At 48.4% G+C, this 18,710-nt stretch overlaps 1 protein-coding gene across 4 annotated transcripts in view; it reads right to left on the bottom strand.

Annotated features, from left to right (window-relative positions):
• Nucleotides 1-18,710, bottom strand: part of SRC (SRC proto-oncogene, non-receptor tyrosine kinase) — a 55,315-nt gene that overhangs the window by 15,624 nt on the left and 20,981 nt on the right. For 2 of the 4 annotated variants that reach the window (XM_006921798.3, XM_025039773.1), the window contains exons 2-5: nt 15,560-15,628; nt 5,856-6,018; nt 4,575-4,832; nt 2,671-2,770 (exon numbers count right to left, since the gene is read on the bottom strand). In XM_006921798.3, coding sequence (XP_006921860.1) covers nt 2,671-2,770; nt 4,575-4,824 — 350 coding nt within the window. In that variant the 5' untranslated portion in view covers nt 4,825-4,832; nt 5,856-6,018; nt 15,560-15,628. Of the gene's footprint in view, nt 1-2,670; nt 2,771-4,574; nt 4,833-5,855; nt 6,019-15,559; nt 15,629-16,684; nt 16,760-18,710 lie in introns of all 4 variants that reach the window. The other 2 variants (XM_015597165.2, XM_025039774.1) reach the window with 2 other exon arrangements.

The raw sequence follows: 18,710 nt of genomic DNA, 5'->3' as shown, positions 1-18,710 counted from the left end.
AGAGTGAGGGCTGCCCTTGAACTCTGGGTGAAAGAGGCAGAATCAAAATTTCCGGAGCCTCTTCCCCCACCACACCTTTGCTCAAGCTGTGACTCCAGCTGAGAGGCCCTCCCCATCACTGCTGGCTGAGACTCCCCAGCACTTCGAAGGCGCCAACCTGATGCATCCTCCCTGCACGGGCCTTTCCCTCCTCCTGGCTCCTCCTGGCCTCCACTGAGTCCCCCTACAAGGGCCACGGGTCAGGCCTACTCTTCCCTGCTCTGCCACCATGAGCTGTGTGACCTCAAGCAAGTCATTTTACCTCTTTGGGCCTCAGTCTCCTCATCTGTAAAATGGAGCAAATACGAGTTTGCAGTTCCCAAGGGCCGTGGTGATGTATAAATCAAATGCAACCGAAAGCACGAAACCTGGCCCACCCACAAAGCGCAACGAACGGCACTATTTTATTACCATTCGTTCACCTTGTTCGCCAGCACCAGCGGGGCACCCCTACCCCCACCCCGGTGTGCTGAGCAACAGGTGATGGGGGAACCCAGAAATGTGGCAGACCTGAGAGCAGCCCTCGAGGAGCTCCCAGACTCAGAGAGGCAGATGCCAAAGGCTGGAACCGTGAGAGACCAGGTGGCATTGGGACTAGGACACGTGAGGGGGTGGAAAGTTGGGGAAACCCCCTCCCCCAGGGAGAGCAGCTTGAAAAGAGGAGAGGGCTGCTGCCCAACTTCCAATCCTGGCTTTGCTATTTGGTAGCTGTGTGACCTTGGGCAAGGGCCTTCATATCTCTGAGCCTCAGTTTCCTCATTTGCGAAATGAAGACAGCCCTTCCCCCTGTCACTACAACCCTGGTGGGAATGTAGCAGAGTAAAGACAAGGACGCAGGTAAAAATGCCTGGCACAGCGCCTGGCACCTCTTTTCCCTGGTGCCTCACAGGGAAGGCAGTCCTGAGCTAGATCTTGAGGGCTGAACAGGAGTTTGCCAGGCAGATGGGACAAAGGGTGCTTCAGGCAGAGGAAACAACATGCACAGGGCAGGGAGGCAGGAACAAGCAAGACACGCTCAGAGATGGTGGCAATGTCCAACCTCCTTAGCCAGGCCTTCGAGGATGCTCAGGGATCAATTCTACTCTCTCCTCTAGAAACTTCTTGCCCTTGCACAGCCCTGAGGCATTCCGCCCACTCCAGTGCTGCAGCCTTCCACAAGCTGTCCCTCTGCAAGAGACTGACTTCCATCACCTCCCATGCCACATGACTTCACTGCTCTTCCTTCGAAGACCTGTCTGAACCTTCCAGTCCCTGTGCCACCACCAGAGCGGGGCACACAGTAGAGCTCTAATGCCTGGGCTGACCCTGGCCCCACCCACTGCCTGCCACATGGCCTGAACTAGGGCTGGCTCCTGGCCACACTCTGGCTCCAGGAAGGCATGGACAAGGCCTTCTCCACCCAGGCCCCAGGCGGGCCCAGCACTGGACCCTGCATGCAGCTGGCACTCAGTGTGGGTCAAAATGGGGAATGAGTGAGTTAAGAAGGTGGATAGTGAGGAGAAGTGATGGGGAGTGACGGGGGGTGATGGGAGGACCCTCCCCATTCTCAACCTGGGGTTAAGGGACATGGTCAAACTGCCTGGGAGTGGGGGCATAAGCTTGGGAAGCTGGAGGGGGGCAGCCAAGGGAGCCCAAAACCACAGGCAGGAAACAAGGCCACATGCAGACTGCAGCCCCACCCCCACCAGCAAAGCGCCCCAACCCGGCTCGCCCACAAAGTGTGTACACACCTGACATCCACCTTCCTCCTAAGGGCCAGCGAGAGAGAAGCAGAGAGAGGGAGAAGCTGAGAGAAGGCTGGAGGGAGCAAGCGCGGGCCAGGAATGGGGATCCCGAGGCTGCAAGCGGGTCGGGGGTCGGCAAGCGCTGCCAAGGGCAGCACGTGGCAGGTGCAGAGCTCTGCCCTGCCCTGTCAGCAGCTCCCGCAGGAGTGCACCCCACTCCACCCTCATCGCGAAGCCCCCACTGCCCCCAATCCTGGACATATGGCCATGGCCTGCACTGGACCCCCATGACCAGCATTGTACCCCGTCACCACTATACTCTAGGCAAGGAAAGAGGAAGGAAAAGGAGGGGAAGGACCCCAAGGCTGGAGGCCCTGGAGATGAACCACGTATCTTCAAGGGCACCCTGCCCTCCACACCCTAACCCACACCCTCTCACAATGGGTGCCCAACATGGGTCCCCCAACCCTTCCAGTGTGGGCTCCTCCCCATACAGCTGGAGACTCTGGCTTAACCAGCTACCCCAGCCCCTCCAGCCCCAGGTCACTAATGAGGGCACCTCTGTGGGCATAGCTTCTGGCTGTAGTCCCTGCTTTTTGTCGTCCTGGATCCTGGGCCCAGTACGGCCCTGACTACATGCCACTCAACAGGGTCTGGGGTCTGAGGCACTGTGCTCTGTGGACTACTTACTGAATCCACATCCCAGGGGCCACAACCACCTCCGCCTCCTCATCACTACCCCCACAAGTCCCCGGATGGTTCCCGGGCCATCAGCCAGCCTTGACACTCAGCTCTGCCTGCTGCCCATCGTGTTGCCCCTGGCTCTGGGAAACTCAGAAGCAGCTCTGGCCCAAGACCAGATCAGGGGATAGGGTCCCAAGGGATGACAAAGAAGGACGGCACTCACGTGTTGTTGACAATCTGGAGCCGCTCCCCTTTCTTGAAGGATAGGTCGGTCTCTGTCCGTGACTCATAGTCATAGAGGGCCACAAAGGTGGTCACTCCCCCTGCAGAGAGGGGTGCTGTGTGTCAGAACAGCCAGGGCCATGGCTGGGGCGAGGGGTGGACAGGAGGGCCCTGCACCCTGGGAGGAGTGGGGGTCTCCCACACACCTTCAGAGCCTAGCCCAGAGGCATGGCACATTCAGGGGTGGGCAGCCCTGCAAGGGTGTGTAGAAGGCATGTGCTTCTCTTCATATGTGAGTGTTCCACTGGGCTTTGGGTGAAGCTGGGTGTGGGCTTATCTGTTTGGTATCTGTCATCCCCATAGAACCAGAAGCCCCCGCTAACAGGCATCTTTGTTCCCAGAGTCTGGCACATAGTAGGTGCTCAAGAAACAACTGTGGGGTGAATGAAGGAAACTGCACCAGAATAGGTCACTCCATTTCTCTCTCTGGGTGCTTCTATGTGTCTGGGGAGATCCAGATGGCAGGTAACTGTCCCCTCAAAGAGGCCCTCCCTGTCCATTTCAATTACAGCCCCTACTACCAACCCCCGCCCTCTCTGTTCCTGCTCACCAGCTACCACCTTCTAACACCCTATAGTTTATACGCCTTGCTTGCTTTCTCTCCTCGCACAGGGTTTTTGTCTGTTTTACACATTTTGTGTCCCCAGCACCAGAAGAGTCTTGGCACACAGTAGAGGTGCCACAAATATTTCTTGAACAAATGAATGGTTGTTCGTGGATCTGCTTGTCTCACCTGAGTATGTGTCCGTGTCTGAGGGGTCTGTGAGCATTTGTGTCTGTGTGTTTGTGTGTTCTCATTGTGTGTATGTGCATTTGTGCCTCTGTGAGTCTGTGATGGCATTTCCTGAGTACCTGTCTGTATCCTGCATGTCTTTGAAGGGGTTCTGACTATATGTGGCTGTGTCTTCATCTGGGAGCATGAGGTTACTTGTGTATATGTGTTTGTATTTGTGTACACCTGCACTGGATGTGTGTCTGTGCCTAGAAAGTGAACATTCACGTGTCTCTTGAGTGTTTCTACGTGTGAAATGTGTCTGAGTATCTATGATGGCTCAACACGTGTATGTGCTGTATGAATGTCTTCGAATGAGTTGCTGACTCTATGTGTGTAACCATGAGTGTGTGGCTCTGTGTGGATGTGTCTGAGTATCTATGATGGCTCAACACGTGTATATGTGCTGTATGAATGTCTTTGAATGAGTTGCTGACTCTATGTATGTAACCATGAGTGTGTGGCTCTGTGTGGGTGTGTCGGGTGAGAGTACACGTGTTTGTGTGTCTCATGTATGTCCATCTCCCAGACCATGTCTGCATCTCTTTCAGCGTCCCTTGTCGGGGGATGCAGTACCTCAAATAGCCAGCAGAGGGCGGAGGGGCGCATCTCGGCGTCGGACTGGCCTCTAGACCAGCTCAGGCTCTTCCTCCTAATCTGCCCCGCCCCCTCTGCCACACACCAGCCCTTGTCCCTGACCCATCTCTGGACTGACCAGAGGAAAGAGTAAAGCCTCAGACATGGTCCCAGTGCTGCCCTGAACAGCTCCCTGGCTCTCTGGGCCTCAGTTTCCCCCTACAGTCCTATATCTCTAGACCCCTTTATACTCTGCGTCTGACTGAGTGTGCGCCACACTTTCCAGTGTACAAAGCCTTTCCCCACCCAGAGCCTCCAGGAAACTGCCAACAGTCCCCAAGATGATGTAACTCATAGACTCTTCCCCTTTAGTGAGCAAAAGAAACAGCAGCCCAGAATGGCCGCATCGCTGCCCCAGGGCACACAGCTCTCAGGCAGAGCAGCCTGGGCTCAGCCGGGAAGGACAAAGGCATTCCAGCACCCCCTGGCCCACTGACCAGCCAGCGGCCCCGCCCTCTGCGGGGAGGTGACGGTATCCGAGGAGTTGAAGCCCCCGAAGAGCTTGGGCTCGGAGGCCGCGGGGCTGAAGGCCGTGTTGGGGCCGCGGTGGCCATCAGCGGAAGCCGGCTTGCTGGGGGTCTGTGAGGTGGGGAAGGCGCCCCCGCCACCACCGTGGGCGTTCTCGGCAGGCTCCAAGCTGCGGCGCCGCTGGCTGGCGTCCTTGGGCTTGCTCTTGTTGCTGCCCATGGTCCTGGCTGGAGATGAGAAAGGACCCTGCGGTGAAGGAGGGACTCTGGGAGCAAGCAGGGCTGCCTGGGCCCCTTAGACAACCCCCACCCCCACCCACTGTACAGATGGGTAAACTGAGGCCCAAGGAGGGATACTAGCCTCTTTCCGTAAGATAGCCTTTCGGAGCCTCAGTTTCATCGGTAAAATGGGAATAATGATGGCATCCATGGCCAAGCACAGAAGAGCTCATTTAACAGCCCTAACCTCTCCCGCTCGAGTCACTGTTTCTGTCCCTCATGAGCAGGGGCAGTATCTGAGTCATGTCTATATTCCAAGCACTTAACACATAGGAGAGGGCTCACTGAGGGTTTGTTGAGTGAATATATGACTGACTGAAATTGTCTAACACCAGAGAAAAGGTGCTAAAAGTTGCAACCAAGGCAGGGATACAGCAAGAGGTTGGAAGAAGTGGTTGCTGGGAGCTCAATATTGTCACAGGGCCTTTACACATGCTATTCCTCTGCCAGAATGTTCTTCCCTAACTACTTCACCAGGGTAAATCATGCCTCCTTGAGTTCTCAGCTCAAAAGTCACCTCCTTGCGAAGTGTTCCCCAAATCCTTTCACCAGTTTAAGTGTCCTTGACTTTTGTTGCCTCTCCTTGATAATATGTGACCTAGTTTTTATTTTTATTTTTTTATTTGTGTGATTATATGATTATTACCATGGGCTTTTATCTGTCTAGTTCACTGCTGTGCTCCCAGTACCCAGCAAAGGGTGGCACACAGTAGGTAGTCAATAAACAGCTGAATGAATGAGTAACTATTGAAGAGTTGAGAATTCTGAACCAGAAATGTGTGAGGTCTAGAGACTGGAAAACACAGAGAAAACCAAGCTGAAAACTCCCCAGTGACATCTAAGGCCCGGCCACTCCCTTTTTGCCTCCCACTTCCCCATACTCAGGTCCTGGCTGGCTAAGGTCTCCCCAGCCATCCTGGCTGTTTCTCCCCACTCCCTCATTATGGCTTCCCTAATGAGTCACCACCTCACCTGTGGAAGGAGCTGTCCCAGAGGACCTGGGAAGCAGCCTGGGGTCTCAGCACGAACACGAGGTGTGGAATCAGGGGTCGTGGACTAGAGGCCCTGCTCCACTTCTTCCCACTGTATGACCCTAGGCAAATCACTTCCCCTCTCTGGTCCTCAGCATCCTCATCTGCAAAGGAGGGATAAAACAGACTTCTCAGGGCTGTTGTGAGGATATGATTAGAAAGAGAAATCATAATGGCTCTGACTCTTAGATCACAATTTATCAGACTCTGACTCAAACAGGCCCAATGCTCAGAGCTTCCCAGATCTTCATCCCTCGCAAAGCATTTTATAAAAGAGAGCAAGGCCGGGCAGGGCACAGCTGTTAAGGGTAGGCTCTGAAGCCAGACTCCCCGGCTCAGATCCTGGCTCTGTTCCTCATCAGCTGTGACCTCAGGAAAGTGACTTAACTTCTCTCTGCACCCTGTTTCTTCATCTGGAAATGATGGGGTCATTGTAATAACTAAATGGGTCAAGGTAGAGTGCCAAGAACACAGCAGGTCACTCTGCCACATGAGCTTTCACTGAGCTTGTGTGACTCTGGACACACTGGGGAGGTGGGTTCCGACTATTCTCCAGGGTAGGCGGTAGGCCCCGGAATCAGTCCAGAATTTTCCCTGGGAACCTGCGGATGGGGAAAAGTCCCCTTGACTGGTTGGAGCCTCAGGCAAGATTATTAGCCCTGAGCACCAAGCCCAGCTCTGTGACCCCACTCCCTATGTGAACCTGAGCCAGTCCCTGTACCCTCTGGGCCTCAGGCTACTGGCAGCCACATGGGGGTGTGGCCTGCATGCTCCCTGGGAAAAATCCAGCTCAGAGAATATAGGGCTGGGGAGGCCCTGGGGAGACCTGCTCAGTAGCCCAAAGGATCACTGGGGCCTCCCGAGGGACAGGCCAACAGGCCTAGGGACAAGGAAGGCCATGTCCTATGGCAACTCAATCATTGAGGTCACAGTGCACATCAGCACCCATATAATTGGTGTCCCGTGGGACCTGATGACCTGGTTACCCACAGCCTCAGGCTTGATGCAGGCTGAGCCCCTAGAACTATACCGCCCACCCACTTGCTCCCTAGTACAGCATTCATAGCAGCAAGCCCTCTGCTAGTTACTACAAGGGGACACAGAGATGAACTGACCACCAGGTCCTTCCTCAGAGGGCACATGCTTTAATAGGGGACTTGCTTGTGGAACTTTGAGAGGAAATAACAATTATAAAATTTTTTAATTTTTTAAAAATGTTTCCTAAGGCCTGAACTTTCTTTCGAACAACTCAATGATGAAGAGTGAGCTCCCTGTCACTGGAGGTAACCAAGGACAGGAGAAATGGTACTTGGCTGATGTGCCATGGAGTGAGAGGGAGAGCCAGGGCTGAACCTTGAAGGCCCTTCCAGCACCAAAAGGATGCACGTGCTCTCTTTGGAATGGGGCAAAGGAAAAAAGACGGCTCCTGGACTCCTAAGTTTTTCCACTGACCAAGAAGACCACTCCCCACTGGAGCACTCAGAAAAAGCATAAGAGGGCCTTCAAGACCAGGCCAGCGTGGCCCAGGGCCTCTGATTGCAATGCTTGCCAGTTGAAGGGGTTCGATTTTTTTGTGAGGATTTTTTGGTCCTTGTGGTTGATTCTAATTACACAAGTAACAGTGTCTGTGGAGAGGCAGGCGGGTTGCAGTTGAGAGCCAGAGTCCAGGAGCAGACTACCTGTGTCCGGATCCCAGCCCCCCGACCCCGGCATGGAACTCTGCCTCAGTTTCCTCCTCTGTCAGTTCGGGATAGCAACAGTACCAGGCCATAGTGCCGCTGGGAGAATCGGCAAGGAGAGAGCACAGAACGTGCTTAGCACAATGAGGCACACTGTCAGTCCCGCCTGTAGGGGACAAGCACCTGGCCGTGGTGCATTTCCTTCATGCACCATATGAATGTAGGACTGTAAACCTGGATCCATCTAGTGCCCTGGACTGTGAGCTCCTTGCGAGCAGGACCGGATTGGATCCATCTCCATATCCCAGTAAGCAGAACACGCCTGACGCCTACAGGTACTATGGAAATACTTGCAGAAGAGACAAAAGACTCAATGAGCACAGGCATATGATTTGCATCGGGCTTTGTTCCTGCGATGACACATCATAGAGACCAAGTACCACTCGGCGATATTCAAACACTCCCAGAGGCTGGACCTTGTACTGGACCCTGCTCTAAGCACCTGGCAGATATTGACTCATCAAACTCCCATGATAATCTAGGAGGTCGATACTAATAGGGTCCTATTTTACTGATGAGGAAACTGAGACACAGAGAGCTTAAGGAACTTGCCTGAGTTACACTGCCAGGGTGACAATGAAAAGAACTGGGGTCAGGGAACCACACTGGCAGGCAGGAATTAGAGGCTGCTCTTGGGGTCCACCTCCTGCCCTCAGGACCTCTCTCTCATGGAACAGCCAGATGCCCTTGGTGGACGGGGCCTGAGTGGATAAGGCAGCCCAGCCCTCTTCCTAGAGAAAGCTGAAAGTTTCAGGCTTTGACAAAGCAGAGTGTGTCTGAGGAAGGACAGGCACATTTAGGGTGGGGTCTAGTCTCCGTGCTGCTGCTATCCTGCTGTGTGACCTTGGGAGAGCCGGCCCTCCTGGTAGGACCCTGTCTCAGAGCCCAAACGCCAAGTCACCATGAGTTGCCCACTTAAGAGCGGCAGACCTCCCACATCTCTTCCACCACATGCACACTCCGAGGCAGAGATAGATCCTAGAGGCCCGTGGGGAAGTGGTGGGGGCTCTGTACTGGGGGTGCCAGAGGTTCCCAAAGGAAGGTGGCCCCTTTCCTCTGGGAAACCACCCCCACCACAGGCTCCGGAGAGAGGGCCTGCACTATCGCTACCCTTGAGAGGTACCAGGATGCGGCCCAACGGCACTTCCTCTACAGTGCTCCCCCTCAGTCCCCCCCAATACGTCAGTCTCAGCAGGTCCCAACCTGATCTGGCATCTCCCCTTGAGGCCGCCCCCCACCCCTTGTCACTGTCTCGGGTCTGGTTCTCCCTTCCTCTCCCACCAATCTTCCTCAAATGCATCCTCCCCGCACCCCACTTCCATTCCCTCAGGCCAGGCCCCTGTCATCCCGGTCCGGGGGTAGCATGGGTGACCCCTCCAGTGCACTCTCCTCCCAGCAGAGGCATCTCTATGAACCATCTCTATAAATGGGGTCCTCCTCTGCTCAACCCTCCCCCTGGAAACCCAGCAGTGCTCATCAGAGGGGTGCAGGACCTAGAAATGATGGTCCATTCACCAAGCGGACAGTTGTGCAGCTGATCAAACAGAACGAGAGCCCCGTGCGGCCTGAGATGCTCATGACACGCTGGTAAGTGAAAGGAGGAAGATGGCAGCATAGAATGTCCTCTGAGCCTCTGGGGCTTCCGTTTCCTCATCTGGAAAATGGGAGCATTAATGCTGCTTTCGTCACAGGGTCAGCGGAAGGACTAAATGAGATCGCGCATGCAAGGGGCTTAGTGGTACCTGGCACGTAGTACACATGAACTACAATTATTTCTGTAAAGAAAATTAGCATGTATATGAGTATGTGTATATGCACCCATGTGCACCCATGTGCTGTAGAGGTTTAGAGAAAGTTCTGGAAAAATTCTAAATTCTTCACAATGTTACACCCAAAAGGTGTGGAATAGGGAGAGGAAATTCCCTTTTTTTTACATGCTCTATCACTTGACATTTGAAAATTACTTGTCATAACTTTTTCTTAATGAGAATTTTTTTTAAATATTCAAGAGCTTCCCGTGATCTACCTCTGGATGAGGCTGAAGCCCCTCACCTGGGTCCACCCAGCCCTGCAGAGCTGGTGCCACCACCATCCCCCACGGCTTCCCCACGGAGGGCACCACACTCGCTCCACGCTCGCTCTCGCCTCCTGGCCTTTGCACAGGCTGTGCCCCTCCTCCAGGCACATAGATGCTCACGACATCCAGAAGAGTCCAGAAAAGGCTGTTGTTCAGTCATGACACACCCATTCCTTCCTTCCAGACGCTGACGAATGTCACTTCCACCTCTTCTAAGGGTGGAGGGGAGGCCAGGAGCTTAGGAGTCGAGAGTGAAGACTCCAGACAGGGTTCAAATCCTGGCTCCAGTACGTACTAGTTAAATCTCCCTGAGCAAGTTACTTCACCTCACAGTGTCCTTATCTTTAAAATGGGGATTATAGTAAACCTAACATCTGAGAATTAAGTGAGAGAGTCATGTGCCAGGCACAGAGTAAGCGCTCAATAAACAGCACACACTGTTATTTGCGATTGTTATTATCATGACAGGCAATAAGAGGAGCCATGCGAGAGGCAGCAGGAGTCAGGTGGCAGGGCTTTGAATGCTAAGCACAGAGCTGAGACCTTCACATGCAGTTGATACTCCATTGTCCTGCCAGTATAACGAAGTAGGGACTATAGCTGTGCCCACTTTACAGATGGGCCCGAGGTTCAGAGAAGCCAGAACCTTGTCTGAGGCCACATAGCTAGTGAGGGCAGCAGAGCTGGGATGCTCGAGGTTCAGGAGAGTGGCATCAGAACACACCTCTGGTGCACCCCCCTCATTGTGCTGACAGCCCCCACTGCCCCAGGCACTTCCACCACTCCACTAACCCTGACATCATAATCCATATCTCTGGACCCTCCAACGGAAAAAAGGGAAGTTAACAGGTAATACTCCCAAATCAGCAATGTAGCTATAGCAGTAAAAAAAAATCAAAGAAAGCCTTAGCATTGGAAAAATATCAATTCTTCCTAAATAATTCTAAAAACTGAATATGATCCCAATAAAAACCCTAAAAGGATTTTTTTTTAAAAACAAATCAAGTCAATTTTAACGTTTATAAGTAAATGTATATGAGTAGCCAGGGAAATCTTAATAAGAGTAATGAGAGAGAAATAGCCCAACCAGATAGTAAAAATTACTATAAAATCACAGTAATTAAAATTGTATGACATCAGCACAAAAACAGACGAATCAACAGAACAGAACAGAGGGTCCAAAAATTGTCCCCAAACATACAGGAATTTAATATATAATGAAGAAAGCATTTCATACTAGTAAGGAAAAGGTAGACTATCTTTAAGACAGAGTTGGGACGAATGATCTACCAACAAGAAACAAAGTTGAATCTCAATCCCACTCCATGTGCCTATAAATTTCAGATCAATCAGATTTAAATCACACAAAAATAAAACCATAAGCTCTAAAAAGGGGAGGGGAGAATAAATGTTCTAATCTCAGAATGGGAAAAGCATTTTTAAACATGTCACAAAACTTAAGAATCGTTCTTAAAATGATAAACAATCTACATAAAAATCTAAAATGTCTGCATAGCTCAATAAACATTATAAACAAATTCAAAAGACAAACAATAAACTAAAAAAAAAAAATTCGTAACCCATCTGATAGACAAGGGTTTTCTTTCTTTTACTACATAATGAGCTACCACAAAATAAGAAAAAATAACCAGATAGTTTACAGCAAACCAAATGGCTCTTAAACATGTAACAAGATGCTCAACCATACTTATAAAATTAATGCAATTTAAAACTACACAAGCTACCCAACCACAGCAGACTACATTCTTCGCAAGTGCACATGGAACATTCTCCAGGATAGACCATGCTAACCCATAAAACAAGCCTCAATAAACTTAAAAGGAGTGAAATCAAAGTATGTTTCAGACCATCACAGAAAGAATTAAAAAATCAATAACAGAAAGAAATGTGGAAAATTACAAATGTGCAAAAATTGATACACTTCTCAATAACCAAGGAGTCAAAGAAGAAATCACCAAAAAAAAGTAGAAAATACTGAGATGAACGAAAATGAAGACAATATATCAAAATGTTTGAATGAAAATTATATGACTGTATTAACCAATGTTACCCCAATCAACTTAATAAAAATAAAAAAGAAATTTAAAAAAAGAAATGCTTATAAAAAAATGTATGGGCTGCAGTAGAGGAGAGCTTAAAGGAAAATCTACAGCCAGTAAATGCCTATATTAAAAAAGAAAGATCTCAAATTCTAACCTTCCATCTTAAGACACTAGCAACAGAAGAGCAAACTAACCCTAAAGCAATAAAAGGAAAGGAAATAAAGATTAGAGCAGAAATCAATTAAATAGAAAATAAAGAACGATAGAGAAAAATCAACAAAACCAAAAGTTAGTTCTTTGAAAAAAAATCAACAAAATTGACAAACCCTTAGAAAGACTGACCAAGAGAAGACTCAAATTACTAAAATCAGAAATTAAAGAGAGGATAATAACACTAACCTTACAGAAATAAAGACTATAGGAGAACGCTATGAACAATGTTACACCAACAAATCAGATAACTTGGATGAAACAAATAAATTCCTCGAAAAACACAAACTACTGAAACTAATACAGAAAATCTGAGTAAAATTAAAACAAGAGATTGAATTAGTAATTTTAAAGTTCTCACAAAGAAAATCCAGGCCCAAATGGCTACACCGGTGAATTCTACTGAACATTTAAAGAATTAATACCAGTTCTTGACTAGAGAACACTTCCCAACTCGTTCCATAAAGCCAGTATTAACCTAAGACCCAAACCAGACAAAGATATCATAAGAAAAGAAAACTACAAAACTATATGTCTTAGGAATATAAGATGTAAAAATCTTCAACAAAATACTAGCAAACTGGATCCAGTAACATATAAAAAGAATTATACATCATGACCAAGTGAGATTTACCCCAAAATACAAGGTTGGTTTAACTTCTGAAAATCAATTCATGTAACAGACCATATCAATAGAATGAAGTACAAAAACCACATAATAATCTCAATAGATACAAAAAAAAGTATCTGACAAAATTCAACACCCTTTCATGACAAAACACTCAATGAACTAGAAGCAGGAGAGAATTTCCTCAACCTGATAACAGGCATCTAACTCGGTGATGAAAGACTGAAAGCTTTACCCTAAGATCAGGAACAAGACAATGATGTCTCCTCTCACCACTTCTATTCAATACTGTACTGAAGGTTCCAGCCAGGGTAAAAGGGAAGAAGACGAAATAAAAAGCACCTAGATTAGAAAGGAAGAAGTAAAACTATCCCTATTTGCAGATGACATGATTTTGTATATAGAAGTTCCTAGGGATTCCACTAAAAAATTATTAGAAACTAATAACAAATTCAGCAAGGTTGCAAGTTATAAGATCAATATATAAAAGTATATGTAAATAAATTGTTTTTCTATACACTAGCAATAAACAATCTAAAAATAAAATTAAGAAAACAACTTACAATATCAAAAGAATACTTACGAATAAGATTAACAAAGAAATGCAAAACTTAAGCTCTGGAAACTACAAAAATTGTTGAAAGAAATTAAAGATCTAAATAAATGGAAAGACATCCCATGCTCATGGATTGGAAGACTAAACATTGTTAAGATGGCAATACTCTCCAAATTGATCTACAGATTCAACACAATCCCTATCGAAATCCCAGCTAGGCTCTTTGCAAAAATTGACAAAATGCTCCTAAAATTCATATGGCATGTCAAAAGACCCAGAACAGCCAAAGCAATCTTAAACTAGAAAAACAAAGTTTGAGGGCTCATACCTCTCAATTACAAAACTTGCTGCAAAGCTCCAGTAATCAATACTGTGTGGTACTGGGATGAGGACAGACTTATAAATCAGTGAGACAGAACCGAGAGTCCAGAAACAAACCCTCACGTTTATGGTCAGTTTATGTTCAACAAGGATGCCAAAACGATTCGGCGGAGAAAGAACAAACAGTCTTTTCAGCAAATGGTACAGGAACGACTGGATGTACACATACAAAACAAGGAAGTTGGATACCTTCCTCACACCTTAACATAAAATGGATCACACACCTAAATACACAAGGTAAAACTTTTTAAATTTTTATAAGAAAACATAGGCATAAATTTCATAACCTTGGATCACAACGGTTTCTTAGGTACGACACCTAGCGCACAAGCAAGGAAAGAAAAGATAAACTAGACTTCACCGACTTTTAAAACTTTTATGTCCCAGAGGACACCAACAAGAATAAGAAGAATGCACAGAATGGGAGAAAACATTTGTATACCATATATCTGATAAGGGACTTGTATCCAGAATATACAAGAAACTCTTATAGCTCAACGACAAAAAGACAAATCACCCAATTAAAAAATAGGCAAAGTTTAAAAATAGGTAAATAAATAAATAATAAAAAATGGGCAAAGGGTCTGAATAGATACTTCTCCAGAGAAGATACACCAATGGCCAATAGCTGCATTAGTCATCAGGGAAATGCCAATCAAAACCACAATGAGATGCCACTTCACACCCACTAGGACAGCTACAATTAAGACAGAAAACAAGAAGTTGTTGGCAAGGATGCGGAGAAACTGAACACTTTATACGTTGCTGGTGGAAATGTAAAATGGTGCAGCTGTTTTGGAAAATGGTCTGGCAGTTCCTCAAAAATTTAAGCATGGAATTACCATATGACCCAGACATTCCGCTCTTAGGTATATACCCAAAAGACAAAAGAAGAAGATATCCACATAAAAACTTGTACACGAATGAATGTTCATAGCAGCATTATTTATACTAGCCAAAAAGTGGAAACAACCATATGTCCATCAATTGATGAATGGGTAAATAAAATGTGATACATCAATATACTAGAATATTATTTGGCAAGAAAAAGGAATGAAGTACTGATACACGCGACGCATGGATGAACCTTGACAACATTATGCTAAGTGAAAGAAGCTGAACACAAACCACGTATTGTCAGATTCCACTGGTATGAAATGTCTAGAAGAGGCAAATCTATAGAAACGAAAGTAGATTAGTTGTTGCCTGAGGCTGAGGGAAGAAGGTTTCGGGGGGGAAATGCAAATGCTCTAAAACTGAGTGGTAAGGGTTGCAAACTATGAATATACTAAAAGCTGTTGAATTGTATACTTTAAATGAGTGAATTATATGATATGTAAATTATATTTCAATAAAACTGTGATCTTTGAAAAAATAAATAATAACTACGCCAATTAGATTGGCGAAGATCCCAAAACTCTATAGCAACCTGTGTTGGTGAACCAGAGGGTGTGGTATGAGGACATCTCAACGCAACCTCCTGAATGACAATCTGGCAATGTCTATCAAACTGACAACAGCACACACCCTCCAACCCTGCAATCTGGGATTAATCCTACAAATATCCTCGTACATGAACTCTAAGCATAGGTTAGAGGATAGTCCTTGTGGAATTGTCTATAATAAGCCAAGACTGGAAACAACCAGTGTATTCTTCACTAATTAAACAAAGCCTGGTCTCCGTCCATACTGTGAATACTATGCAACCCCGAAAAAGAATGCAGCAGCACAAAATGATCTCCAAGTACGGTGTCAGAGAAAACAGTCAGGTGTAGCACGGAGTATACCATGTGCCACCATTTGTTTTTGTTTTTTTTTTTTTTAATTTTTCTAACATATGTTTATATGCCTGCATCTCCCTGGGACACATCAAAAACACCCCTCAGTGGCTGTCTCTGTCAAAGAAATCTGGGTACAGGTTAGAATTATTTTTCACTGTGTGTGTGTGTTAATGTTTTTTCTTTCCTTTTTAAGAAAGAACACAGGCTTACCTGATTTCAAATCCTGGCTCGCTCTCTCATAGCTGGGCAAGTCACTTCGCTTCTCTGAGACTTTGAGTTCTGTAAAGGGAGAGATAATAATAACATCTACCGTACAAGGTTGTTGTGAAGGATTCAATGAGAAAAGGCATGCATAGGACTCCCCACCATGCCTGGCTCCTAGTAAATGCATGTCTTTGCTGGTTATTAATATGTTACTATGCACAACAAGATGGACTGGAACAGGTGTCACCAGAGAGCCCCAGACCAGGTGTTCAGAGCACCTCCTGAGAAAGGCTTCCTGGGAGAGGCAGCATTTGTAAAGGGCTTCAAGGACAAGGAGTTCCACAGAGAGATGATTAGGGATGGTGTTCCTGGTAAAAGGAGCTATGCAAGCACAGGCCTGGGAGTAGGAAAGCCCTGAGTAGTCGCTCAATCACTGTGCATTTGTTGGCTCCTTTAACAAAGCTTAGCTGAGTACCTGCTATGTGCCAGGCACTGTAGTAGGAAAGGTAGACGAAAGCCAAAGTGGCTGGACCAGCCAAGGGAGAAATTCCAGACAGTTCAGTGATAAGGACAACAAGGGGCTGGGGGGCACGGCCTCACCCAGGTCCAAGTGCTCATAAAGCAAACCAGGAAACGGAAGCTCAGAGAGGGCAAGGAGCTGCCTAAGGTCACACATCAGGTTCTCGACTTCTGAAAACAGCCTCTCTCAGCTCTGCCCGCTCCTCCCACAAGCCTGGAGAAGAGAAAGCCCACAGGGGCCCTCCTGGTGTGCATTTAGCAGAAGGTGGATACAGATGCTATCTAAACGGGAGACAAAGAGGAAGAACAAATGGTTTTCAGATGACAACAGTGGCTAGTTGATTGGTACAGAGACTCCTGTGTGCCAGGTACCATGCTAAGAAGTGCACTACATGCACGAGCCCTGGTGAACCCACTGCAGCCCTCTATATTCAGCCCCTTTTTGCTGATGAGGAAACTGAGGCACAGAGGTCAAGTTGATTGCCTAAGGTCACGCAGCTCATAAGAGACAAATTCAGCAGGCAGATTCAGATTGTCTGGGCTCTGCAATCTCATGCCCCAGGGTCCATCCCCCGAGGGAGCCACCTGCAGGGCCTAGATCAGCAATTGTACCCTTTCTCAGAAGAGCCCGAAGTAGAAGTTGCTCTCAGCCAGTGCAGGGATGTGTCCTGATAACAGCCGCCCAACCTGGAAGAGAAGGTGGTGGAGACTGTGGCAGGAATGTGTGGAGGTAAAGGAGGGAGGAGGCAGTGGAGAGGGCACAGCCCACTGGCAGCCATCCATCCTACCTCTGGAGAGAGGGGAGCAGAAAGGCTCCATCAGGCACCTGCCTGAGCCACGTAGGGTATAGCATCGTGGTTAGGGGTACCCCACTGTGGCCCAGAGAAAGACTCTGGGCAAGTCGATTAAAGCCTCCTTCAGTACCATGGAGACGTCCATAGTCATCCCCAGGCAGTTGCAAAGGCCAATGAGCTAACCCATGCCAAGCCCTGGGCACATGGGCCACGCTTGGTAAATGGGCCTTTACTATTGCTCCTAACATTATTATTTCCATTGTCACTGTTCAGCCCTCCAGTTCTCACCAGGACCCTGCTACACAGGGATGATCAGCCCCATCTTTCAGAGGAAGAGACAGAGAGAGGCTCAAAGAAGCTAAGTCCGGTGCCCAGACCACCAACCAAGACGGCAGAGGGCCAGCTGGGGATCCTGGCTCTCCCAGGCCCAAGCTATTGTCAGGCCCTCTCCCCAAGGCCACTGGTCCCAGCTGGGCTCTCGCTGAGAGTCCTCACACCAGGAACTATGCAGGTTCCCTTGGCCAGTCCATTTTCCACAAGGAGAAATAAAGGCCAGGACAGGGTGAGTGGCTGGCCCAAGGCCACATAGCCCAAGAAGGACCACTGATAGAGTGAACACGTAAACACTCTGAACCTCCAAGGCTGGGTCCCCTACCGATGTTCCCTTCCTCCTCGCCACAGCTCTGTGGGGCAGGTACCACCAGCACTGGCCCTGTCCACAGAGGATGAAGCTGAGACTGGAGCAGCGTGGGAGATGGTGCTGGTCCAATACACCCATCGCACAGGTGGGGCTGCGTCCTCTTCCTGCCTCCCTGCGACCTCCCACACTAGAACGTGAGTTCTCCATGGACAGGAATCTTGACCTGATTGCCTTTTCTTCCTTCAGAATCTCAAAAGAATTGCCTGCTCAACTAGGGAGTTTTTCTTCAATGGTTTCTGAATATAGAAAGGATTCCTGCCTCAGAGTGAAGGAATATGAATAATGACGGTAGTAATAGCTAATTATTTCTTGAGCACCTACTGTGTGCCATTCCTATCACCCCATTTCACAGATAGGGAAACTGAAATACAGACAGGTTAAATGATGTGATTAAAATCCCACTTCTCGGCAGCTGAGTGACAAGTCCCTCCCACTCTGAGCTTCTCCCTAAAGAGAGTTGCCAGCCAGGGCCACAGGGAAGGGCCCAAGGAAGAAGCCTGTGGCTGGGCTCTTCTTGGTAGTCCCCTCCCCAGAACTCAACGCTGTGGGCTGCTCTAGTGCAGGCTGGTGGATGGAATGGGGTATACTGATGAGGATGTGGAGACCCACACTTTTCTCCCTCACATCATCCTACCTGGGGTTCATGTCACCCCTTCAGTGCTCCCAACAGCCCTGGAGCAAGCTGTGACCACATTCATTTTATACATGAGGATATGGGGGCTCCAGAAAGCTGCCCCAGCCAGGAAGTGGTCCCCAGGAGAGCCAGGATGCCAATCCAGATCCCAGTGGTACCAAAACCTATCCTCTCTCCACTGTATCTGCAAGAAGGCTTAAAAACAGCCCAGGAGGAAGTGGGCATGGTACATGCAAAGGCCGTAAGGCAGGAAGGTCAGCTATATAGGAATTTATCGAGTGAGAGGTCTGGACTGAGTGGGCCCAGCCTAACTGGGTCACTGCTGGCCTATGGCGCAGGCATGAGGTCTGAGAGCGGGGTGTCTAGCCCCGGGTCACATAGCAAGGCGGAGGCCAGCCCTCAAATGAGAGTGTAGGCACTGGGACTAAAGATAAGATTCTTAGAGCACCAGGACCAAGAGTGCTGGGCTGAAATGGAGCAGGAAGAGGAGATACTGGCCACAAACGACAC

Source organism: Pteropus alecto, unplaced genomic scaffold (genome assembly GCF_000325575.1).
Source record: "Pteropus alecto unplaced genomic scaffold, ASM32557v1 scaffold45, whole genome shotgun sequence".
Taxonomy (NCBI): domain Eukaryota; kingdom Metazoa; phylum Chordata; class Mammalia; order Chiroptera; family Pteropodidae; genus Pteropus; species Pteropus alecto.
This window is presented reverse-complemented; position numbering and strand designations above follow the sequence as displayed.